The sequence below is a fragment of the Syngnathoides biaculeatus genome, chromosome 14, assembly GCF_019802595.1.
Source record: "Syngnathoides biaculeatus isolate LvHL_M chromosome 14, ASM1980259v1, whole genome shotgun sequence".
NCBI classification, from domain to species: Eukaryota; Metazoa; Chordata; class Actinopteri; order Syngnathiformes; family Syngnathidae; genus Syngnathoides; species Syngnathoides biaculeatus.
The window spans coordinates 15,317,360-15,344,629 of record NC_084653.1 but is presented as its reverse complement, the minus strand read 5'-3'; the positions used below and the strand labels follow the sequence as shown (position 1 = coordinate 15,344,629).

At 42.7% G+C, this 27,270-nt stretch overlaps 2 protein-coding genes across 2 annotated transcripts in view; one reads left to right on the top strand and one right to left on the bottom strand.

Moving 5' to 3' along the window:
• Positions 1–733: 733 nt before the first annotated feature.
• LOC133512064 (lactase/phlorizin hydrolase-like) overlaps positions 734–27,270 on the bottom strand; it is a 53,077-nt gene continuing 26,540 nt past the window's right edge. Inside the window, exon 19 of the mRNA XM_061841316.1 lies at positions 734–1,016. Coding sequence (XP_061697300.1) covers positions 916–1,016 — 101 coding nt within the window. The 3' untranslated portion in view covers positions 734–915. The remainder of the gene's footprint in view (positions 1,017–27,270) is intronic.
• faima (Fas apoptotic inhibitory molecule a) lies at positions 21,063–26,416 on the top strand. Its single transcript, XM_061841330.1, has 5 exons — positions 21,063–21,215; positions 21,690–21,868; positions 22,396–22,624; positions 23,742–23,791; positions 23,864–26,416. The coding sequence occupies exons 2-5, from the start codon at positions 21,755–21,757 to the stop codon at positions 24,011–24,013; spliced, it is 543 nt and encodes a 180-aa protein (XP_061697314.1). The 5' UTR covers positions 21,063–21,215; positions 21,690–21,754; the 3' UTR covers positions 24,014–26,416.

Here is a 27,270-nt window from a genome sequence, read left to right as displayed (position 1 = left end):
TTGTTTTGGCAGGGACTGTTTATGTTCAGGTACGTGTCCCAGAAATTAAAAAGTGACTTTTTATTGGGTGGATGTGCAAATGCCTGTACTCTGCATCCCTTTCCCATGTCCTGCATCATAATTGACTCAGGGATAACGTGTCACAAATTAATTTGTAGGGCAATACAGTTTGCAGCATTTCAACGGTGAAATTTATGCCCCACATTACGACGTGAGGTGGCCCAGACCGTGAATCACAAGTTTGGCGGATGCCTGAGCTCAGCACGATGAGGATATAAAAGTGGCATCTCCTCCTCCTCCTCCTCCTCCCCCCACCTTGCACAACAGCCAAATGTACAGCCTTAAACTGTGCTCCATCAAAAAGTGAGCGTCCCTTTAAACACTGCACTTTTCCCCTGAGGATGACTCTGCACTTTCTCCAGAGACTTGGAAGAATACGAATGAGTTTATTGGTTGTCTTCGGGGCGCCCTTCAACGTGACTCATCGCCGGCATTCTTCATATTACTGAAGCAAAAACAAACTTGTTGTGAATACAGATGAAAGAGTGCAAACGTCACGATTAATGGTGTTATCACACACCGCAAATAAATCACACAGACAGGCGCGGAGAGCATTTCAGCACCTACAGTTTATATCCAAAATATTCAAACATTGGAAATAGTAACTCATGATATCCACAACGCTGTAATTTATGACAATTAACTTCCATATTATTGAATAAATGCACCACATACTGTTGCCGAGCTGCCATCCGCTTTGTCTGGTTAATTGGTCCTCTTTTCATCCGTGCAGACAAATTGATTGATCTGTGTTTATCCATTGAAGACTACTTTACTTTGATGGTACTGTCATTATTTGCCTAAATATGAACTTGTACATTTAATCAAACAGATAAGGCGCTGTCCATTTGCTAATCATACAAGAACGTGTTGTGCAACGTGGCGGTTGTCCTTGATCTTTGTACGCAGAAACCATCTGGAGTCATCCTCCTCGCCCTGGCGATGCCGTGCTGCGCCTTCAAGTGAAGGAGACAAACGACACCAGATAAGAGCAGAAAGTTACTATCCCGGCTCAAGACCAGACTTGAGCCAGCAACCACTTCTACCATGGACCCATATATACAAAAAACCTTGTGTTACTGGGCAGCTTTTGTCTTCCTCTCAGGCTATCTTGTCAGAAGACACAGGTCTCGTGCGCGGCAGATACCTAACTAAGACCCGGACGTTTGCATTGCACATTCCTTTGTAATAAATCCATTTGCTGTTAACTCGTCTAATCATTATTCATTTCCTCCTCGATCCGTGAACACGCGTCGGGTCCATCTTGCAAAACCCCACACCATTCGTCAATTTTCGGAGCCTCTTATCCTCACAAGGATTGAGGGAGGGCTGGAGCCTATCCCAGATGTGAACGGCCAAGAGGTAGGGTACACCATGAACTGGTTGCTAGCCAATCACAGGGCACAATCACACCTAGGGCCAATTAAGCCTTTCCAATTAATGCATGTTTTTGGATTGTGGGAAGAAACTGGATTGCCATGAGAAAACCCTCTCAGGCACGTCAGAATATGCAAACTCCACAAGAGGAGGTGGGGGGATTGGAACCCCGGTCCTTAGAACTGTGAGGCCAACGCTCTAATCAGTTGCCGCACTGTGCCGCCCCGTGTTTTATCAACTGTATAAAAACCCTCATTGGCACCACCCCACCCTTCCTTTGTTCTCTGCTCACCGTGCATACCGCCAGCCACATTCTGTGGTCCAGGAGTCTACGTAATTACCTCTTTGTATCCAAAGCTTGCACAACTTTTGGTCAATTTTCTTTTCAACTTACTGCCCCAAATGACTGCAAGACTGCAAGAAATGCGACACACCTCATTCATTCCAATATCATCGTTTCAAAAAATGATCGCTGCACCTGTTTTAGCCTGTTTTGGACCTATGATGTGATGTAACCTATGATGTAATTGTATCACGTGGCACTGTGGCACGGTGAACGAATGGTTAGCACATCTGTGTCACAGTTCAGAGGACCGGGGTTCAAATCCAGCATTGCTTGTCTAGAGTTTGCATGTTCTGTCCATGCCTACGTGAGTTTTCTTTGGGTTCTCCGGTTTCCTCCCACATCCCCAGAAACATGCATTAATTAGACACTCCAAATTGCCCATAGGTGTGAATGTGAGGGTGAATGCTTGTTTGTTTCTATGTGCCCTGCGATTGGCTGGTGACCAGTTCAGGGTGTACTTTGTCTCTCCCTTGAAGACTCCAGCATGCCCATGATCCTAGTGAGGATAAACGGTAGAGAAAATGAATGAATGAAAGACTTTGTGATCACGTTATATGTTTTCGTTAACCAATTAGCCAAGACTCCTGAGGATTGAAATGATCTGTGTGGCCCAACAGAATTTATTGGCTGTATTCCAGGTCTTGTTCTCAACACAAATACTTAATCCAGGCGTTCGTTGTCCTTCTTTTCTGCTCCAGACTGCGCTCAGGGTTACCATCAGTTCAGGAATTATATTCACCTGTCTCTCTTATGCAAGAACGAGTAAATGCAAATTGTGTGGCAGTCTCGTGGATCAACCTTTATGAAATTGTTCACGTGTCATACCGGTCGTACATAGCTAGCACTGTCAATCACGCCCTTAAAGGGAATACAAATGACACTTAACACTGTAGTAATGATAATTCAAATTTGAAGTGGTTATACTGAAGTGTTAACTGTTTCATCCCCGGTTTCCCATAAGGAAGAATAAAGGAGAAAATGTCTTTTGTATAGGGAAATGGGAGAAATTGGGAACTCTAGCTGCTTTTGACAATATTCACCTTTGGGGGCATAAATGCTGCAGTTATTGTTTAAGAGCTCCTGCAAAGCAGGGGTCAGCGAAGGAATGCGATGCCCTTCCCCCTTGTTTGTGGCTCTATTGTCAACTGCAGGCCAAGCTTTTATTCATCCGATGTAATCCAGAGTCCAGAAGAAAGGAATCTGGAGACAGATCATCTGGAGGCTCAACGGGGCTGGCAGCCTTGTGGCTTCTTGGTTAAAAGCGTTTGTCACAGATTCAAGAAGTGCTTGCTTGTATTTTATTTTCATTTTGTTTTTATTCTTTACTTAGAAGCAGAGATGTAAAATAATGTAGATTGCATGTTTACTTGGCCATCATCAAAGAGTCAGCTTGTCCATGTATGTGAAGGACTCCACTGTATTTGCAATGTATAGCATCTGCTACCCCAAGGCTGTGTTATCGCCTCTTTACACTGAGGGCACTTTGACAACAAAATGATAAGAACCACAATGTTGCCCTTGTGTTTTTGATTTTTCATTTGAACTCATCTCAGTTTTCTTCCAAAAGGATGTATTTTACTGCATGTCAGTTGAATGCCAGGGCTCGTACTATTAGGGAATTTTGACAAATGAGTGCCACTCCGAAGCTTGAGTAAGGAAGAAGCCCAGGACAACAATTTGGTGGCATTTTTTTTTTAATCATAACAGGCCATCTGTAAAAGTCTCAAACATCCATGCCATTTTGGTATGAAGTGCAGCCAATTCAGATTTAATCTATGACTTGTACCTATTTTCAAAGTTTAAAAAAAATAAATAAATAAAGGCAAAAGTAAGAAAACAGCCCGAACTCCAGTTTTACAGATCGACCTGAATTTGGGTGAACGAGTCTATTAGCAGGATAGGATAGCCTGTCAACAGGAGACATGAGAAAGTCTGAGGAACCCACGCCTGAAATTGTGCAGGAAGTCATCCTTTTTGGTTTAATGGAGCCATTTCAGGCAAATTACAGGCCTCATACATTGTTAGAAAATTGGAGTGGGGGCGGGGGTCATTCTTGGACTCCCGTTTCACAGTGGTTGGACATCTATCTTGAAAAACATGAAAAAGTCTCAAGTACTCATACGCATAAGAGAACAAGAAGTCGGCCATTTCGGTTCAAAGAACAGTCATTGCGATAGAATTTCAGGGCTTGATTTTTCAACAACTCAAATCTCTTACCCGGTGTTTTTTAAGACAACCCTCCCTGGTAAAAACTGTATACATTCAATTTCCAATTTGATTGTTTCGCCGGACTGATTCTAGCAGTCCTTCCCCCCCAGTGGTCTTCCTCTGGATTGAATATCTTTGCCTCCTTTCTTGTTTTTCTGACACCTGACAGTTCTCCAAATGTTACAACGTGGTACACGAGCTGGAAAGGCTTTGTTGAAAAGTTTTTTCCCACGGGACTTGAATCATCCACATGAATCATCTTCTTACTACTTTCTTGCCAAACAACACTTTTGACCAACGGGTCGAGCGCACAACTGAATTAATGTGCATCTTCGATTGTGGAAAAGGCAAAATGTTCCTTCCACAGCGTGGCTGTTGTCAGGACGTCAACGCCTCAGCAACATTCTTGTGAGTTATCGCTGCATACACTCGATGTTTTAACTTGAATTCCTGAGACTGTTTCTTTGCCAACACATCTCGTGGAGAAAAAAACCCACAAGGCCGTCTTCTGAGTTTTTAATAAATGGCATTAAGCGATTAACTAACCAAGATGACGCTGCACAATTGACTGAACAGGAATAAATTAATTTCTACTCTTTTTGACTATCTACTCCACTGAAGCATGTACGGACAGTAAATGTAACCATTTGTCTTTGAAAACTCATAAATCTGTTTCCTGTCAGGTTTTTGTTTTGGCTGAGCAAAATGCAATTGCATTAAGTACGCTAAACTTTCCTGTTTAATTGCTTGCGCAACAGGGACGTTGAGTTCCCTGCCAGAAAATTCTTGGCCTGCTCCGATCCAAGACCTCACGTTACAAAACTCGAAATTTGAATATTGTGCTTACAGTCTCCAGTGTCACTTCAGTGAGACAAACTTCTGATGTTGCACTTTCCTAAAGCGAAAACAAAATATTACATTCCACCTTTCTCAAGAGAATACATACTGCAAATTTTGCACTTCTCAATAACAAGGAGAAATCAATATTGCACTTCCTAATTTAAAGACAAATTGTTGCTTTACGTTTGAAAAAAAGACAAAGTATTGATGTCGCACGTTCCTAAAAAGAAGACAAACTAATGAAGTTGCATTCATCTCCTGAAAGGAAAAATGTGTTTTAATGTGTATTTTTTTTTTAATCATACAGTATACGTTAAGTACATTACTATGTTTATTTGGCAGGCTTTCTTTTTTTTTTGTTTGTGGTTTTGAAAACAACTGAGTGAGTCTGCCTTACATAAGTTCTCAAACGTGTAGATAACATGTGCTGTGTAATTATTATGAATGTCATTTCTCACCACAGCGTATCAGGAAACTGGTTTACAACCCTGTTATGGCGACATACACGAACTGAAAACGTGAGTTGTGAAACATTTGATTGGCGTACCATGGGATGGTGTTGTCACGTTGCGTTGCGTCATAGATGGAGCTGCCATGTTAGGAGTTAGTGGACTAGCCATTGGGAATATAAATATGTTTTTGTGATTCGGGGCAAGTTGTGTGGCGATAAACCTAGTAACGTCAAGCATGGTTGACATGAAATGACATGACACGAAACATACGAGTGTATGCAGCGATAACTCACAATGGCCTGTTTTTAGTCAAAACAACAGCAAGTATAAATGACATGCGCATCATAATCATCATCAATCAATCAACATTGGACATTATACATGGTTCAATAGTGCTACATGTACAAAATGAGTTTTCAAGATACTAGATTGAGTCCCATGTACATTATATTTAAACTTGGTGTCTTTCACTACAAAGCCTTTTTTTTGTTGTTTAGCAATGGGCAGTCTACTAGTACATTGTATTAACACGTCTGCCACAGCCCACAATCCAATGTGGTTGCTAAATTGGTGCCCAAATTGTTTCCCTACAACAGTGATGTTGCACTTTTCTGAGAAGAATTGATGTTAAACTCTCTTCCACTTCCCAAAAAAGGAAAACTAACTTTTGATGTAGCACTTTCCTAATGAGAAGACGAATATATGACGTTGCACTTTCTGAAATTAAGACAAAAGCCCGTGGATGTTGTCAATCAGCCAGGTTCATCCATTCGGAAGGAACTGAATCGATTGCTGGTGTGGAAGCCCAACTATTTGCCTGGTATCACTTTGTACAGATAGAAAATGCTTTTGTAGAGAAATTAAGACAAAACTTGGGATTTGGCACTTTCCTAAAACGAAGAAAAACTACTGATAAACAGAGGAAAAACTATTGATGGTGCCCCTTCCCTAAATCAAGAAAAACTTGAATTTTCACTTTCCTAAAGGGAAGACACTATGGAAATTGCACTTCCCTGAAACTAAAACTATTATTGGGGCACCTTTCCTAAAAGAATTGAAGATGGAAAGTTTTTTTTCCTTCTACTGTGGCAAAGATGTCCTACAATTTTGCAGAAATTTCATATAGAGGTGAAAAAGGCCAACTAATAAGACATGGTTGTTCCACTGGTGCCCCCTAAAAATTCTACTAGTGCAGTCAGTCATCTTACTAGTGATGACAAAGAGCACAAGTGTATATGGAACTGAAACTGGATTGCAAGGATATGGAGTGAAGTAAAGTTAAATGCGGATCTGTTTTAAGTTTGCTAGTACCGTTTACTTCCTCCTTCCTTCCTTTTTTCACACCCCACTTTTGTGGGGAGCGTGTCAGGGGGAGGGGACGCAACCCCCAGGCTTAATTTGCACGGTCACCTTGTTGTAAAATGGGGGAGGTGGTGACATTCTTTGTGGAGTTTCTCTGCGTCCTTAATCTCACTGTGATTTGTACTCTTTATATTACTCGTATGGCCTCCTTGCGCCGCTTAGTGTAAAAAGGAATATTCTGTTTGTAATCTGCGTGGTTTACGGCGGTCGTCTGTTGTGTACTCTGGTTACAGTTAGGGGAAACGAGGCTGCACGTGGGACCTGCAAAAATAAAAGCCCCCCCCCCCCAACCCCCTCCCTTGCTTCTTGGGAGAAGGGGTATAGCGTTGCCATGGAAACAGACAGCCCTACCCCCGTCCCGGAGCAGATGGTGATGGATGTGGCGGGACAGGGGGATTTGCTCAATGTCATGGAAATTGTTTTTTTTCTTCTTCTTGCATTCTCGTAAATAGTCAATGTGATTAGCAGTTTATGATCATCAACAAGTGAATTAGAGCTCCACAGGTTCTCAATAGGGTTGAGGTCAAGGGATGATGGTGGCCACACTCTTGGTTTTTCTCCATTTCAATGATCGAACGACATGTTTCTAACGTATCATATTCAGACTTCCCTTTTCATAAAAGTAAAAAGCTGGAAAAGCCGATGCTTTTAGAGTCTTTCTTATGCATAACTACAGTATATGGAAAAACTAGCAAACATAAATCACCTTATCTAATCCAGTGGCTTGAATATGTCCCACCGGGTCATTGCGTAGCTTTTCCATACTGTGACAACAAGGCACCCTCATGAGGCCATGCCAGCCCGAAGACCTGGTCCAGACGCTTGCAGTTTTTCCTGACATTTCCGTCTTTCTATGCTTGAAATCCATGCACTCACGGCTTACAACAAGACACTCGCCCATCCCAGCTGACTACGTAGAAGGCAGATGTATTTTCGAGATTGAAGGCATAGTTAGCTAAGTAAATTGTAGGTCGCAATTCCGCCGGATAGCTTCTTATGTGAACAAAGGCGCTTAAGTTTCTGTATAGTGAGGGAGGGGCAACTCATGCTAGGGGCCAAGTAGTATCTTACCCAAACACAGAATAATAAGGAAATGTTAAAAGGAAAAAAAAACGGTATCCTCAATACTCAGCACGACATGCAGATTGTATCTAATCTGACTACTGGCCCACATATTAATTAAAAACCGAAGTCAAGTGACTTTTGAAGCTCTTTCCATTCATTCATCACCGTTACTTTCAAAGGATGTTTGTCCCCACGTGAGAATAAAGAATCAACACAGCCTTTTAAAAAGTGTAAGAAGAGACACTTGAAGGCACGGGATGTGTGTTTATTGAACACAGCCTGGGTAGCCCCCTTGGGACCTCCCATCTTTGCATCTTTACAACACATCCCCCTAGCCTCAAGAATATTTATTCCTTACATTTGCAGACAAACTCATGCAGGAATGAATAAGGTTGACGAGAACTTGTTTGTACCTTTAAAGAAGAATGTGAAGCAAAAAGAAACTTTTGATGTCAGGCGTGACAAATGGATTTTTACACGTATACACAGTTGGCTCTGTGTGCGTGCGCACTGTGTTGCTCAACTCTGCAGCTGCCCACATCTGGAATGGATGTTTTGCAACATTGTAAACAGACTTGTTTTTTCTCTTGAAGCCATTTCAAACAAGAAAAGCATTTACATATTTATCTCTTTAAAGTGGAAATTAGAGTTCTTTAAAGTTGAAAGTAATTGCTTGTAGACAAAACGTTGTGGGTCTGGAAATCCTGTCAAGTGTGAAATTAAACTCAATTTCGGAAAACATCAAATTGTGACGTCACAGGCAAATTTACTGGACATAATCCAAAACCAGTATCAAGTTTTTCCCGACTTGACATCGAGGTTGGCCACCGTTTTCAACTGCATTGTTTAGTGTGACTCAGCTTCAGCTAAGTGTGGCAGTAAACATTTTGAAACCTCTTTTTGGAAGAATAGTCAACCACTAAACTGTAATTGTGAAAATGTGGAATTCCTCCGTTATGGAGGAAAATGTTACTGCAAATGAAAGCGAGCGGCAGTTTTAACATCCCGGATTGGGAAATAATACCACGAAAGCGATACAATCACATGGATTGTTGAGATTTCGTTAGGAGACATGACAGAGCAAGTTGTGTATTTCTTGTCCTGCACATCTGTTTGCTCCATCTAGCCTCGCCCTGTCATGTCTAAATGGTGAGCTCATGAAATCAGTGGCTTTGGGGTGTCCCACTGTCTCTTAGGAGCTTGAAAAAGACTTTCTTTCTGGTAGACTTCTGTGTGCATTGGTCAAAAATGACATGCAGTTTCCTAGCGGACCGAGTGGGACTTGAGCTAGTGAGTCATATTTGTCAGGCCCAGAAACTCTGAATGAACACATGACTAACTGTCTTCAGATGTTGTGATTTGAATTCATTGACTTAGTAACCAGGAGCAGTGAGGGAATAAAATCGTTTACACGTGAAAGAAAAACGGATAGCTTTTATAGCCCCAGTTTGGATGTCAGTTACATGTGACAACTGTCAGCGTGCACAATAGAAATACAGGAAAATACAACAACTCAAAGTGAGCACGTTAATGATTTTTAGAAACGCTGCTTTGCACAGCAGAAATAACAAAGAATCTCCGCAAAAAAAATCATGAGAAATAATCCACCCTCCCCCACCCACCACCACTGTGTATTAAAAACAGCTGGACAGCTCTAAAAGAACCGGTTACGTTGGCTTCATTGTCGGAGTTAAGACGCCGCTTGTCAGCTCGTGACATAAATTTCAACTGGCTGTAAATACTGCGAAATGATTTTAGTGATACAATTTTGGTTTGGGAGCGAGATGGGGGGCATTTTTTATGTGATGATTGTTAAAAAAAAAAATGAGCACAAATGCTCAGTGGGTTTATTAGGAGATGAGGGACTACGGAGTAAAAGTTCTAGATGTGCGGAACACTGCTCCCTCCGGTGAAGTTCATAAATATTAATGGATATTTATTAGGAAAAGCCCAACAGAGCATATTTAATGTCACCACCAAGTCCTTCCACCTTTTGTTTTTTACTTTGGCACTTTTTTTGGGAGTAAAACATTCATCCGTCACCATCATTTCTTCCCTTTCGTCCCCTGTGACATTGTGTTCCTATATTTGTTTTTTCTTTGATTACAACACGTTTGATTAGCCGAGATTATGAGATTGATGGTGGACAAAAAAAAAAAAAAAAAATCACACGTGGTGGTGTGTATTTTTGTGATTGTCGGAGAACACCACACACATTACAACCAAAACTGTTTGATGCCCGATTCCCTTTTATCTGCATCTGTCACAGAAATCCTGACGTGTGCTCCAGGCCTTGCTACGACTGTCCTACCTTGTCTCGTCCTGTTCTTGTCCTTTTCTATTTGCTACTTGTCTCATCCCTTTCTCACAAGGTATCCCTATACCTGGGTCATTTCCTTCCTACCCTGTCTTGTTCCTTTTCTATTGGCTACATCTTGTCCCCTCCTCACATTGAGCACTACCTGGCTCAATATGACTGTCCTGACCTGTCCTGTTCCCCTCCTGTGCTGTTCTCTACACGCCTTGTTCCTTCTTGTGGGTGAGGCGGAGTGTACCTCTAGGTCTATACCCCTTGTCTTGTCCTATTTGATATTTCCTCACAAAATGTAGTTTACCAATATTATCCTGCCCTGTTTTCTATTCGGTCATGTCCCTTTTACCAGGGTTTAGAACTGCGTGGCTTTCTATTACTGTCTTGCGTTTTCTCCGATTTGCTAATCATCACATCCCTTTCTCACAGAATGTCGCACTACATTGCTCACGAATACTATCCTGTCCTATTTGGTCCTGGTCACCTCCACAGCTTTATAATGTGTACCAATGCCTGGCTCACTAGTCCTGTCCTATCCTGTTCTGTTCCTTTCCTACTCTCTTTGCTACTTTATGTGTCTTTTTCTCACAGGGTGCATCATTGCCTGTTCATTATTCCTTTTCTGTCCCCTTTATTTGTTCATCATCGTCATTTTCTCACATGGTGTACCTCTGCCTGACACACAACCCAAGTCCTGTCCTGTTCTGTATGGTTCTAAAGCTTATTACGCTTCAGCTCCCCAATACTGCAGGACCAAGCACGGTATTAGGATAGACTGAACTTGCCTTTTTCAAATCAATGTTGAATGCTTTATTGTATTCAGTTGACTTATTTTTACGTGACAGAAACATTTAAAAATTAGAACAAAATGCAAAAAGAAACAGATGGTACCACTTTAGAGGTTCTGCTACATCCAGAAAAAAGGGGAAAATTGATGCTAATGCAGTTCCTCCAGACCTTTGTTTATTTCCCAACCAGCTGCTAAATATTGTTTGTTCACATTCCAGAACACCAAGCAAATCCAAGTGGAGCAACGGCCATTTGGTAGGCCACTGGAGCCAGAGAGCTTTAGACAGAGTTTGAGTTGGAGTTGGCAAGCTGATACACACCCAAATAAATCATACCTTGGAAACAAAATCAATCATCCGACGCAGGGCTGGACGATATAGGTTTGTAGGAAAACAAATTGCACACACCCTGTGTGAAGTAGCTGTGCATTTTTCCATTGCATCATGCATTCCAAATCAACGTCCAGCTTTTCACATGCAATTGGGGAGTTCATGTTTTGACTCAAAAAAACACCGATGTATTTCTTTCCTGTACTTAAAGCCCCACTGTCATGCCTTTAAACATTCTAAAATACATATTGTAATGAAAAATACATATAACATTATTCACTTCAATGTCTACACGAAAAAATAAATATGGGTGGAGAGCGCGTCATCCATGCGCAATGTTGCGGAAGTCTCATTCGACAACCACGTGGTCGCCATATTACCTGCAACATCATCAGCAGATGTTACACCGGGACATTCGCCATTGACAACACGTAGTGGCAACTTGCTATGGAGCACGGAAGCTCTTTTTAAAGAAGAGAACATCTCACAATCGAGTGAAATGACCTGGGCAATATTAGCCCATCATTTCGAGCCATATTTTGATGATAGGCAGCTCACTTCTTACTAACAACAGACTCCCCAACAGCATGTAGCGCACTCAGGAGGACCCATGCCGGGCGGGGGGAGAGCTCCTTTCTACCCCCGCACACGGCCAAACCACCTCCGTGTCGAGGCCAACGCGGATGCTGTCGCTAGCGGGCGAGCTGACGTGGAAGCCGTCGCCGGCGAGCCAACACGCGAAGTGGGGTGCCCAGACACCAGTGGCCGGTGAGGGGAGAGCCCGGCCAAACCACCTCCCTGCCCGATTCACCTCCGCGTATGGGCTAATGCCGGGCTCGGCTTTTTCGACAAGGCCGGCGGCGAGCCACAAGGCCGTCGGAGGCCATCCTTCCGCAGCTGCTGCACAAAAGCCATCCGACACGCACATCGACACATTTAGCACTCCTGACTTACGTACCTGGATCTTTTGTTACGTTATGAGAGGACTACATTCCCTCAACCCCCCAACTATTGTTGTTTTGTTTTTTTTAGTAGCTGTATACACACCTACCTGTCATTTGGAACCCACAAAGCTCTCGTCCTTTGCAGCTGTGCAATCCATTTTTCACGACGAACCGGATCTTTTGGAAAAGTATGCAGATCAAATCCATCCTTCCGAGTGTTCGAGCAATATCCAGCAATACAACGAGCCGGCATTCTGGCTAACACGAAGGAACAACGAGCTACCTTCCAGCAGGTAAACTAGTAGAAACTGACGAGCCAGCCTGAGTGTGTTGCTGCTGTTAACATCAACTCCTGCTTCTTCTCAAAAATAAATCTCTCGAGAGGATTTTCATGGCAAGTGTTACAAAAAGCCATGTACGTCAAAATCATGTTTTGTGGTGAAAAAACGGATGGGTACATTCCGACTGCCTTTTTTTCCCACAAATAACATACTAAAATTCATGCATTTCATGACGGTGGACCTTTAAATACTGTACCTTTGGTATTTGTGTTTGTTGTTTGTGAGATAGAAGCACATTGTTAATCCAGTTCTTCTTTAAAATGGTTTTGTACTAACTTTGTGACCACTTTGAGTTGAGAAACTCAAGTTTCCCCCAAAACATTTTATTATTTCCACTCACAAAAACGCCATTGATGTGTGAAAAAAAGAACAGTTTTTACCAGTTTTTATTTTAAATGCTCGTTTGAAAAAAGGATAATTTTTGCATTTTTCACATCGACGTTGAGACCCTTACTTGTTACGCACACATTGATGGTTGAAAGAGAAACCACATTTTATCTGTTCACAATTTTAAAACATTTAGAGGGACATGTAAAGATTAACACTGGCATTTAACAAGATGTTCACCTTGAGGCACATTATTTGTTAGCATTACAAACCTTGTGATGTGTGACAGAAAGGTCTGTTTTTACATGTTTTTTTAATTTAAAAACATTATTTTGTAGACAATAATACACACGGATGTCGTTTGTATTCATTTATTTGGGAAAAAAATACCCTGGTAAACTGCAGCATACACAGATAACTGTTAATTTGTCTTCTCACCCATTCCAAGATAGGATGGCTCAAGGCAAAGAATGTGGCCACCGCAAAATAGTAATGGTGGTTGACCGCAATTTTGACGGTCATCACTCATGCACTGACTGCAGGCGTTATGAGTGGTCAGCGTTCTAAATGAATGGGCTTTCTCGCCACTTGGGCAATTCTCACACGGAAAACTTCAGGGGTCATATCCGTCCGTGGCTACTGGCTCAACTTCTCGTTTTTATGACGTCGTGTATAAGCAACTTCAAGAAAAAAAAAAGCTTTGTGTGCATGTTTCGTGCACAGATCGGTGTGCTTAAAGGTGGCTTATTCTGGAAAAAGTGCATAAAGTGCTTTCTTCATGAGTGAAACTGCTGTTGTTGTTTTTTTTTTTACAGGAGTTGCTTGCCTCATTGTGAGGGATAGCAAACAGAGTGCAACATTTGATAACCCCTTAAAATGATGAATTAGTGCTGAAAAACTGCCAATAATAATTCTGGGGTGGATTACACCCTAAAATGGGAAACATTTTGAAAAAAATTCAGAATAGTTTAATCCGCAGGTACGAAACCTGCATGAGCCAGTCGTTTGCCTTATTGGCCCTCTCAGTGTTGTCATGGATGTGTTTTGTGGTTTTGCTTGGCTGGTTAACTGGGAGTTGGCTTTGCTGGAGCTTCGTGCGGTGGGGGGTTTGGGTCAGTGCGCCCCAGGTGCTGAACATCATGGGGCCCTGCTTTGCCTGATATGGTCTTGTTGCAAGTGTTGCACTGCGGCAACTGGTTATCGATTTGGGCGATGCTGGGGCATGCTTTTGTGAGCCACAGATGCGTAATTTCTTTAATGGTTTTCATCACCTCTCCTTAAGTGTTTTTTTCCCACTTTGGCGTGAGTGGAGTGCCTTTGTCGAGGCTGGGGGCCATGGTTTTTGGGTTTGTGTGGTCTAGGGTGGGCCGGGGTGTTGGTCCTGGTCCTGGTCAGCACTCGATTCTTGATGCCCAACACTACCCACGATGGGTGCGTAATTCGGGCTCACTTTGGCAGGCTATGATGTCTTTTTTGGGAGGTGTGGGGGGTGGGGAGTGGCTGGCTCCTGCTTTGGGCCCTGTTGGTAGATGAGGCCAACATGTTTTCCAGAGTTGGATGGGACTGGTACCAGTGGTGGGGTTTGCTAGGTGGTCTGTGGGGGTTGAGTCGGGGACTGGGGGTCACCTTGGCACTGATCGGGGCGCTTCAGTTGGGTCCTGAGTAGTTGGTGGCATCCCCCTGATTGGGACCTCTATTGTTGTTGTTGTAGCCAAATACGACGGTCGTTATTCTGTATCAAGGTCCAGAAAGTGAGTCACATCGGCCGGGGCGCTTCACAGGTGTTCCACCGTCAACGTGGTCGGTTTTTGAGCACAGTTGAAGAGATGATGCGTATCGTGGGGGGGCGACGTCACACAATGGGCGTTTATCGACAATGTTGTTGTTGAGTTGATGCTGACAGTTGTTGAGCTTGTAACACCAGCCCGAACATAGCGTCGATCTCACAGGGAGCGGGAGTTGTCTTTTGGATTCGGCTACTGGAGCCGGGTAGCCACCCAACATGACGTTTTTGGCTTTGTAGCCCGGCTACGGCGGTTCAATAGCTTGCCGAGAGGCCGCGCCTGTAGTCCTCTGCATTGACGCGATGGCCTCACTGACTCAGCCCCCCCCCCCCCCCCCCCGCTTTGTGTGTGGGGAGGGTTGGTCGAGGTGGCTCACTCTTCCTCTATGTGCCGCCTCAGCAACTCCGTACACCAGTTGAACAGGACATACTTAAAAGCTCTGCAAAGTTCTTGATATGTCCATTTAATATGCCACATAAGCAGATCCTCACAGAAGTCGACAAGTGTATCAAATGCTTCCCCAAAGAGAGAAAATGGCTTCTTTTTTTCAACTTAATGGGCAATCCGTTTTCATCACAATCATACCTCCGGGCAATTTAGAGTCTCAAATGAATTTATGTTTTTGGGAGGTGGGAGGAAATCTGATTGCCCGGAGAAAACCCACGCGGGCACAAGACGAACATGCAAACTCCACACAGCCGGGGCCGGGATTTGATCCCCGGTCCTCAGCACTGTGAGGCAGACAGTCATGCAACATGTCGCCTTGAATTCGTATGTTTATGTATTGCTCAAAACATATCATCACTCTATTCAGACGGAATATAAAGCCTGACATCAAGTACAATTCAGAAATGATGGAAAGTAAGGAGGGATTTTGATTGCTGTTTAGGAATCAAAGTTGTTCTTATAATACCTGCAGTATGCCATGTTAGTATTTCATGACTCATTATTTGTTCACGTTGTCCCAAATGACTAAGCATAAAATACCAGTTTTAGCTTGCTGTTGACAGAACACGCATATACTGTAGTTTCTTCTTTTTCCTATTCTTACTGTTTAGCTATAATTTGTCATGCTGTGATTTAGAATCCTAAACTAAGCTAAAATATGTGAAAGAATCCCTGAGATTGACTGATGACCAGTCCAGGGTGCACTCACCTTCTCTTGCCAAAAGCAATTAAAAAGACAATATTCTATATACGAACAAGAAGACGAAGGTCTACACTATCTGGAGCAATGGACAGTCTCTCCTATCAAAGAGCCCTCCGATACAAACTGCTCACACTTATTTATTCTTTTAGTTTTGGAACATAAAATGACAAAATTAGCGAAAAATATTTCACAACTTGATTTATGTCTCTAGTGTCCTTTAGCAGTATTGTTTTAGGCCTTTCATTTGGTCTCATAAACCTGATGAGCTCTAAATTAGTGGCTGCAAAGTATGTAAAATAAGAAAATTTAGCTCATGACCACAGAAGCCAAAGACAGAGCAAATCATCCCAACCAACCAACTTTTATGGGGACAACACTCGTAACATTTTTCCCTTCCATTTCATAAATACTCAAGTACCCAATCGCTGAATCTGTAGGGTTAGAAAACTCTGCTGTGTTGGCTTATTGGACAGGAATGCCAACAACTTCCAGCGTCTCAAGAGCGCTTTTGTTAAAGTAACACTGATACCTTTTGACTTTTCTCATCCACAAGCTGTCTTTTGTTTTGGATGGCGAAAAAAAAAACACACCACGACACATTTCCATGGCTCCTCTCTGGACGTTATTTTACCCTAGACCGAGAGACTGGAAAATACCGCAGTCGGCAAACAGGGTTGACCGTGATGAAGACTTATTTTGGGAACATAATTGGGTGTCGGGTTTTTGGGAAAAATCAAAGCGTGCGTAATGTAAGCTGATGAGTACTTCTCCATTTCACCTTCTTCTGAATGAAGAACTGGAAAATGATCCTCCCACTTCATACAATTACACACATTGGAATAAAAGCCTTTTGGGTGAGCTGCCGATTATTCCAGCAGACTTTTGGCCAGTGAAAAGTGGCACACCCTGGAATAGTCAACCGTCAAGTCTGGAGCATATACTGTAGATAAACAAGCATTTAGACCTTTGGACAGTAAACTGTACAGCTCCTCATTATGATTGTACTGTAGGTGTGCAAGAACCTATCGCAAATCCCAGCAGAATTTTGGTGAGAGAGCTGGGGTACACTCTGGACCGGTTGGATATGGAGGTCGTGATCGGGGTTGGAGCGGAGCTGGAGCCCAATCATACAGTGAAGAAAATAAGCATTTGAACACTCTGTTATATTGCAAGTTCTCCCACTTTTACAATTACAAACGTCAAACGTTTCCTGTAGTTGTTCACCAGGTTTGAACACACTGCAGGAGGGCTTTTGGCCCACTCCTCCACACAGATATTCTCTGGATCAGACAGGTTTCTGGGTTGTCGCTGACATGGAGTTTCAGCTCCCTCCAAAGATTTTCTATTGGGTTCAGGTCTGGAGACTTGCTTGACCACACCAGAATAGTATATGTTTCTTACAGAGCCACTCCTTGGTTTTCCTGGCTGTGTGGGTTGGGTCATTGTCATGCTGAAAGACCCAGCCACGACCCATCTTCAATGCTCTGACTGAGGGAAAGAGGTTGTTCCACAAAATCTCACAATACATGGCCACGGTCACCCGTTCCTTAATCCAGTGCAGTCGTCCTGACCTATGTGTGGAAAAACACCACCAAAGCATGATGCTACCACCCCAATGCTTCACAGTAGGAATGGTGATCTTGGGATGGAACTCATCATTCATCTTCCTCCAAACACGGTTAGTGGAATTATGACCAAAAAGTTCCATTTTGGTCTCATATGACCACAAAACTTTCTCCTATTACTCCTTTGTATCATCCAAATGGTCATTGGCAAACTTAAGACGGGCCTTGACGTGTGCTGGTTTAAGCAGTGGAACCTTCCCTACCATGCATGATTTCAAACTGTGACGTCTTCGTGTATTACCAACGGTCACCTTCGAAACGGTGGTCCGAGCTCTTTTCACGTCATTGACCAAGTCCTATCGTGTAGTCCTGGGCTGATTCCTCACCGTTCTAAGGATCATTGAGATCCCACGAGGTGATATCTTGCATGGGGCTCCACTCCGATTGAGATTGACCATCATGTTTCGCTTCTTCCATTTTCTAATGATTGCTCCAACAGTGGACCTTTTTTCCCCAAGCTGCTTGGCAATTTCTCGTAGCCCTTTCCAGCCATGTGGAGTTGTAGAAGTTTGTCTTTGGTCTTGGCCATGTTCCAAGTTTGAGTCTTACTGATTGTATAGGGTGGACAGGTGTCTTTATGCAGCTAACAATCTCACACAGGTGCATCTGATACAGGATAAGCCATGGTGTCATGATCCTGCCGCTCCAGCACGAGCTGTGCGGGTGCCTGCGCGGGTGCGCTGATTGGGGCGCACACCTGCGTCTCATGCGGGCTGATTAGTCCGTGTATTTATATCACCCCGATGACGATTGGTCCCCGCCAGTTCGTTGATCTTCATGTTCCGTTCGTATGCTCCGGTATCCCTGATCGAACCTGTGTGTACCGACCTTCGCCTGTCCTCCGACCAACCATGTAAGCCTGACTCCTTCGTTACTTCTGCCTGCATTGATTGTTCTCCTGTGTACCGGCTCCTGCCTGCCCGCTCACCTGCTCTCTTCGCCCGACGTCCCAACTACCGCTGCTGCACCGGACTGCCTGCTCGATCCCCTACCTCTGCATATAATAAACGTTTCTCCTTGAACTACCTTGCATCTTCCGAGTCCTGCATTTGGGTCCTACTCTCGTTCTGATTGGACGTGACACATGGAGTGAAGGTGTACTTTTAAAGGCAGACTAACAGGTCATTGAGGGTCAGCATTTTAGCTGATAGGTGTTCAAATACTTATTTACAGCTGTATCACACAAATAAATCATTAAAAAATCATACATTGTGATTTCTAGATTTTTCTTTTTAGATTATCTCTCTCAGAGTGGAGATTCACCTACGATGAAAATTTCAGACCCCTCCATGATTTCTAAGTGGGAGAACTTGCAATATAGCAGGGTGTTCAAATACTTATTTTCTTCACTGTGTATGAAATTTGAGTGTCTCTAGATTCCCTACACTGACATTGCTGTAAATTCTACAGTTATTGACTGCATACCTCAGAGTAAAATAGTAGTAGTCGTGGTACACAAGCCTAGGTTTGTGGAGTCTGCCTTTTGCCCAACTGTTAGCTGGGATAAGCTCTGGCACTCCCGTGACCCCTGTGAGGAGAAGCGGTTTAGAAAATGGACATGAACTTACAGTAAAATACTTTAAAGTATGCACTGTGGCATAAAATGTTCTTCTGTTCATGAAAGACGAGTATTTACATGACATTGTTTTTCAACTTTATGTTCTTTGTTGTGCATTGAATGTGTGTCTTATTTAACTCTCGCGTTGCATTAATGATGCACTTTTTTCATGGAAATGGTAAGTAACAGCCCAGTTAGTTCCAATATTGACTAATTGAAGCTACTGTAAGGGAAGTGTTACTTGTGTGTATTTTCTATCAGTGTGAGTATTTTTATTTTTTGTCCAACTGTGCGCTGGAACTGACTGGCAACCAGTCCAGTGTTGACCCCACTTTTCTTGCCCGAGTTTGACTCCAAGTCACCCTCGATGACATGCATATTATAAAATATCATCAACTTAATATTTTTCATCTTATCAAATAAACTACAAGTGAAGAATATGAATTTGCAGGATGTCCGCAAGATTCACAATAGAGACTTAAAACGGCCAGCGGTAGGTTTCAGGTGGGAGTTGCCACTGTCACAAAGATTAAGATCTTCTTCTAACGAAACAGGAGCTACTGTTTTCTCATGCGACCAAGCACTCATAACAAATACATAAAGCCTCTCTGTGCTCTGTCCACAAACTTAATCCCGGCCCATCAAGTGGACAAAAACTAAGGCAAACAATGAAACTTGGGTCCTTGGGGAGAATTGTAAGGGTGGCCCCATTTTCAAACAAAAGAGATCCTAAAGGCAAATACGTCGGTGCATGTGCCGGATTTTCTTCCCGTGTACAATAGAGACTGAAGCCGCATGACACAATCAGACACATCACAAGTACTGCAAAGAAATGAGCTCAAAATTCCAGTGAGTGTGTTCCGATTACCTTACATGGTGTGGCTTAGTCAGACTAAAAGCGCACACTAAATACACGCCATGGACCAAGATTATGCATGTACTTTCTTAATTAACCACAGAAGAGAGAAAGGAAGGAGGGAATGAAGGAAGGGTAAATGGCAGAAAGAGTGGGAGGGTGGAAAAATGATTCTATTTAAGGATGGAAGGAAAGAAGAAAGGGTAGAAGGGTTGATAGAAGGATAAATGATGGAAAGAAGGAAACAAAGATGGTATGAAAGAAGGAAGGACAGAGTTTGATGAAAAATGGAAGATGGAAGGAATGATAGGAAGGAAGAATGATGCAAGGATACTGTGGAAAGAAGAAGAGAGGAGCAAAGATAAGGTAAAGTTTTGGAAGGAAGAAAAGATGCTATAAAAGCTACAAGAGTGGAAGGAAAGAAGGAAGGAAGGAAGGAAGGAAGGAAGGAAGGAAGGAAGGAAGGAAGGAAGGAAGGAGGAAGGAAGGAAGGAAGGAAGGAAGGAAGGAAGGAAGGAAGGAAGGAGGAAGGAAGGAAGGAAGGAAGGAAGGAATAAGAGAAGGATGGAAAGACACGTGGAAAGAAGGAGGAAGGATGGGAAGAAGGATACAAGTGTGCTGTCATTTTTTTTTAATCCTTGGCGTAATTTGACGAACTGTGTACTTGTTGTTGTTTGTATGGGGGGAAAAAAATCTTTTCCCCATCACGTCACTTTAACGACATACACACCGAGCGTCTGTTATTACTGTATTTATCTGTGGAAGGCTATCTTCATAAGAGCAGAAATTTGTCTGATTGTCCGAAGGACATTCCCCCAAAAGTCATCTAATACTGCCATCTGCTGGCTGGAGTGTAACATTTAAAACGCTCCAGTTGAGGAACAGCCGAGAAATACGGTATGCTGTATGTTATGTATGTAAAAGGCGTCCCACGTGGTTTCCAGGCAGGACACGCCCTGCCAAAACATGATTGGCTACTGCGGAGCGAGAAGGGCAGGATATGCAGACGTTACGAGATGACCATGGCAAACGTGTAACATTTGTACGAAATAAATCCAAGACATTTGTTATGGTCAAATTTGAGGCTAGGGTTGGGTTTTAAAGAGGTTTAGGATGGGTTAAGATTAAGACTAGAGGTCATGTTCTGCCGGTAGCAACAGCTAGTCATAGTGCAGCGTTGCGTTTCCAGGAGCCAGAAATATCCTGCCTGGAAACGAGATTTCTCAATTTTGCAACGATAGAAACGTATAAATATTACAAGTGTGTTTGTTATCATTATTCATTTCCAAACGCAGTAAAAATACTGGGCATAAATACTACATACAATGACACCGTCCCTGAAGAGGGCGTAACAAAAGATAAACGTAGGCGGATGTGAATGTTGCTAGGGTTACAGGATAGCGTACCTACTGGAGTTCACGCCGCATTTTATAACAACTGTCGAAAGTCGCCCTACACTTGTGCTCGCGCCCACACCGAAAGTCTTTCGAGGTAATTTAAGACAGTAAAAGGCCTAGTAAAGTTAGACTTGGCTTTAGAAAAAATACATTTCTGAGTTTATGCTGACATCAACAATGGCCAAAAGCTATGGGAGCGATTAGCTCGGTTTAAAGACTCATCGCGCATCGGAGTTTCCGTTTCTGTTTTCAAACAAATCTAATAAATTGCCTGCCTGAACTGAAAACGAAACAATAGGTATAGTATTAGTGCAGTAGTTTCAGTTATTATACCGTAACTACAACATTTATAATATATAAAATTCACGGAAAATGTAGATTAACGCTGCCTAGCGCGAGCGATTTGCTTTTATTTTGAAGGGAACAAGTCGACACGAGAAATTCAAGTCAGAATGTAACCTGAGCTCAAGCACTTGCAGGATCCTTTTCCTTTTGTTGCTCTTTTGCCGGCTTTCTCTTGACGTATTCCCGACGTAATGGCGTCCAATATGGTAATTTCACTTGTTAGCTCGCTACCTGACGTCCAGTGAAGCCCTCGCCTCGTTTGTGGTGTTGTCGTCGGTTGCGGCAAGCATGTCCGGCGACCTCGCTGGCGTGTGGGAGGTCGCATTGAGCGATGGCGTCCACAGGATCGAATTCGAGCACGGGACGACCACCGGCAAGAGAGTCATCTACGTCGATGGAAAGGTACATTATGTGTATTTCACCCCCAATTTTAAAACAGTCACTATGTGTTTGGATAAAATTGTGAGTACCCGTAGAGACGATATGACCCATTTGACATGTGGATGTATGGTTGATGGATAGAATTCCAGATTCCATCTTCTCTTCTACTGCAGGGTCAATCCTGAGTATAGTATTCGTTACCATGATTATCGGGGGCGGAGCTAGCTGGTCGAACATGGCTGACAATGAAAGCATTTTCATCCTTGGAGGCAGCACTTGATTTACAACACTTTTGTACACTTGTCAACTGAAAGTGGCCTATCTTCGCACCTTAGCTTCCAAGTCACGGGAGGAGGGCGTTATTCTATTCGTTAGCCGATTTGGGACATAATAAGACGGGTTCGGGACTAGGCAGCTAGCAAACGATGGTCTTGGTTGTTTGATTTCACACTTGATGGGAGGAAAGCGACTCCAGAGATCCAACTAGTTGGATGCAAGCCATTAAAAAGTCAACTTTTAATATCTCCCCATTCATTTTGGTGCACTAGGAGGTGCTTAGGCGGGACTGGATGTTCAAGCTTGTGGGCAAGGAGACGTTCATCGTGGGCAAACTGGACACAAAAGCCACCATCAACATCGACCCAGTGAGCGGCTTCGCCTACGAGTACACACTGGAGATCAACGGCAAGAGCCTGAAGAAGTACATGGAGAACAGGTCCAAGGTGACCAGCACCTGGGTGCTCAACCTGGATGGGACGGATACCAGGGTGGTTTTGGGTGAGCTACTACTACTACTACTACTACTACTACTACTACTACTACTAATGGTACCTCGAGATACAAGCGACCCGACTTAATGAGTTTTTCGAGGTCCAAGCGCTCTTTCGGTCTATTTTTTTTGCTTTGATTTGTAAGCTCAAACTTAAAGGGGAAGTTCACTCATTGAAAATAACAATGTATCAGATAGGTCATGTCATTGGTACTGTAACTTTAAAAAAAAAGGTTTTCATCCGATGTCATTTAAGGTTGTTTGTATCGGCAATTTTGAATGTTCCCGGTCGCTGTCATTTTGGGAGTCACATGAGCGGATGTGACGTGTCCTGTGCTTGGTTAAATTCCTACACAGTTGTTGTCAGTGCTGATTTCTCGGATTTATCCTCATCTGATGAAGAAATAGAAGTATTGGTTGAACGGGAAGACGGAGGAATACTTCCATACAGATTTGAACCTGTGGCTGTAAATAATGTTGAATATTCAGATGGTTCTTCGGACGGGAATGATGCAGTCTGATGAATGAGCTTCACCGCCGAAGCTCGGCTCGCGGCTCGCCGCCGTTGTCGCTGGTCGGACTCCACGTCATTTCCATCCGAAGAGCTTCAGCGGTCGGGGAGGCCGTTAGCTGAGCTTCGGCAGCGGCGGAGGCCGCGAGCTGAGCTTCAGTGGCAGAGCTCGCTCGTCAGACTCGGTTTCATTCCCATCTGAAGAACCATCCGAATATTCAACATTATTGGCTGCCAGCCAGCAATAGGGCATATATATACAAACATACACGCCTCAGGAGAATTTTCAGTCTTTGGGTTTACTTGGGGCTATTAGCAGTTGAATTTTGGTCAGAGGTCGGTACACCCCGAACTGGTTGCCAGTACATCATAAGGCAACTTAAAACCTCTCCGTTATTTCATTTCCACCTTGTGGAGTTGCCCGCAGAGACAGCGTTGAAGCTAAGCAGCTTTCAAGCACACACCATCTTGTTCTCTTGGTTAATCCATTTTAAAGGGACACATCTGAGCTCTGTCAGGAAACAGGTCGCACCCGAGACAGACCCATCGTCAAATGATCATTCAAATGTTTGTGTTTTTTTGTCTTACAGTGTCTTAATTGCGTTGTCTTACAGAGAAAGACACCATGGATATTTGGTGTAATGGAGACAAGATTGAAACTGCAGTAAGTAAGCATTTTCACCCCTTAGCGCTAAAGTCATCTTTATCCAGCGTCTGTCTGACTTATTCCTCCCAGGGCGAGTTTGTGGACGACGGCACAGAAACCCACTTCACGCTGGGTGAACACAACTGCTGTGTGAAGGCGGTGAGCAGTGGAAAGCAACGAGACGGACTCATTCACACACTTCTCGTGGACGGAGCGGAGATAGCTGAATGCACAGAGTGACTTTGTGTTATTTTAAAAAACAAAAACAAAAAAACACTGGCATAAGTATTCAATACATCATCACTTTTCTCAAACATATCTTTCCAAATGAAATGACATGAAATGAAAATTCCACCAGATGTTCAGAACAACTCAAGTAATCTATACATACAAAGAAAGTAGAAAAAATAAGATCAAAAATTAAGTTGGGTATAATGAAATCACAGGGGAAAGTATTGAACACGCCAACTAGTTTTTATTGAATGCTTTGTTCAAAAGTCTTGGTTTGTAATGGTAGGGTCAAGACGATCCCTGCATGGAGAAACTAATCGCCTGCATTGCTCTGGTGTGATTTTGGCCCATTCATCCACACAAGCAGTCTTCAAATCCTAAAGGTTCTGTGGGCTTCTTTTATGTACCTTGAGTATCAGTTCTTCCCATAGATTTTTGTTTGGATTCAAGTCAGGTGATTGACTGGACCATTCTAGCAGCTTAATTTTTTTCTTTGATGGTAGCAGGGTTTTGTCAAGAATGCCTCAGTACATGTGCCTGTTCATCCTTCCTTCAATCATGAGAAGTTTACCAGTATCAGTTCCCATTTGTTCCATTCATACCACCACCAAAATCAGAATCAGCTTTAATGGCCAAGTATGTAACAACATACAAGGAATTTGTCTCTGGCAGTCGGTGCTGCCCTGGTACAACATTTCCCACCTCCAAACGTCACTGTTGAAATGGTCTTTACAGGGTTATATGGGATGCCATTTGGCCTCCAAACGTACATTATGACATCCAATTTCAGTTCAGTTCAATAAAAGCCATGGCAGCCGAGTACACTACTCCATGGTTTCCTTGTGACAACAATACCTGCTTATCCCAGATCTTTTAGAGGCACTCCATAAGTGGTCCTTGGCTCTTGGATAATTCTTCTGATTATTCTTTGCACTCCTCTGTCAGAAATCTTGCAAGGAGTACCGGATCGAGGCAAATTCATGGTGGTATGATTTGCCTTATACCAATACACTTATCATGCTTCAAATCATGCTGACTTTAATGTTCAGAAGCTTATATATTCAATACTTTTCCCTGTGTCATGTCACATTATTACACACAACTTAATTTATCATCTCATTTATTCTACTTTCTTTTCTTCTATGAATGGTATACTTGAGTTGTTCCCAACATCTGGTTAAATAGCAACAATAACACCTCTGGAAATATTTTTTGTGGAAAATGGTGATAGCTTAAATACTTGTTTTAGTTACTGTATAGGTATTTATGCAAGAGCCATAAAAAGTTGATACATGATAATTCGATTTCCTGAGTAGCTTAAAGAAGTCTCATGGATCTGCTGTTTGGACATATTCTTATAACACTGGATAAACTAAATTGTACTGTATTGTTAAAAAAAGTATTGGCGTCATTGTGCGAATGCTGAAGAGACAAACAAAAGTTCTGTTCTTCTGTCCTTGTATGTCCTTCGACGACTACCACACTTTTTGACCGATTCAAACTCGTCTTTCCAGTCTCACATTCTCCATTTCAATAAATATTACAATCAATTCCATAGCATTTCTCTTCAGTTTCAGCTCTTCAGCATTCATTCACTCAGAAATTGGATTCTCGTTTTGTGTAGTATCGTGCCATATTCAATTAATTGTGGGACGAGCTCGATTTATGTCCCATGGAATGTAGTTTAAGGAATTTCTAGATAATTCAGCACCCTAGAGCAGTTTGACCTAGCAACATCAAATTTGCTAGGCATATCTAGCATGAGTAAAGCCACAAATATGTCTCAAGAAGACATGGCTGCCAAAGACAAAAGAAGTCAACCATATTGGGTCGACACCACCATTCTAGGGTCATTTTGGCAATTTCCAGTGGTAGTAAAGACAAACTCCGTTCCCCCCATAGCATTCACATTTGGACCACATGTAATGAGAAGAAAATGCATGTGAGCCCTTTTGGAATTTGTCAAATTTTTGCATAAATTGGTCATAAAAATCTGGTTGACCTTCCCTTGGCAGCATTATCCTCAAGTAAATGTTTCCTGTAGTTGTAGATCAGACCTGCATGATGATGAGAATCAATTTTGGAGCATTCCACTTTACAGAACAAGCAGTTTAGTGAGATTCCTGGGATGTTTGGTGTGAATTACTCTCTTGAGGTCATGTCACTGCGTACTAGATCAATAAATTGTGACACTTTTTTGTCAATTGATTTTTATGTTTAGCAGTTTTTTGGTGTTACTTGAATTATATAAAATATGGAATTTAGGTGGTACTGGTCTCCACTTTTTAAAGTTAATATAAGCTACACTTTTGAATACTGTGTATGTAGTTGAGTAGCAATTGCTTTTGTTACACTAACTGCAATAAAGGTTTATTGTTTTTGAATTATTTCTTGGACGATAAACTATAAATACTTGCACGACCATTGATTTATTTTATGTGAAGATTCTTATTCTTCTCAAATTGAGATTGACTATTGACCTGTCACGGGTTACCCTGCTTTTTGCCTAACGTCACAAAAGCTCCAGCTCGCCCCGACCCCAAAGAAAATAGGAATGTCCCTGTTAAGGGCTCGCCACATTTGATCACTGTTTAAAATGGTTCATAGGTAGGTGGATCAATGGATGATTAATCATTTTATAACTAAGATGACTGCTCATTGGTTCTGACAAACAAATGGCAACCAGTTCAGGGTGTACCCTGCTTCCTGCTCGGAAATAGCTGGGATGGGAACCAGCACTCCCGCGACCCTTGTGACGATAACTGGCTCAGATAATGGATGGATAGATTTTTTTCACCATTTTTAAATTGGGGTACATTTTTTAAAATTCTTGTTTTTTTTTCCCATGTTTTTAAATGCTTTTAATCATGTAAAGCACATTGGTTTATCCTTGTATATAGAATGCGCAATTATCCATTTGCTGAGCCAATTTTCCTCACAAGGGGCGTGGAAGGTGCTGCGACCTATCCCAGTTATCTTCAAGCAGGAGCCCAGATAACACACTGACCTGGTTGCCAGTCAATCACAAGGGACATAGAAAGAAACAACCATCCGCCCTCACGATCACACCTAACGTCAATTTAGAGTCCAATTATTGCATGTTTTTTGGATGTGGGAAGAAACTGGAGTTATGGGGCCAGGATTTGAACTCCGGTCCTCAGAACTGTGAGGCAGACACGCTAACCACTCATGTCGGCTGATTATCCACTTTATAAATAAATTATCTTTGCTTTGGTTTGTTGAGCCATTCCACTATAAAGGGGAAA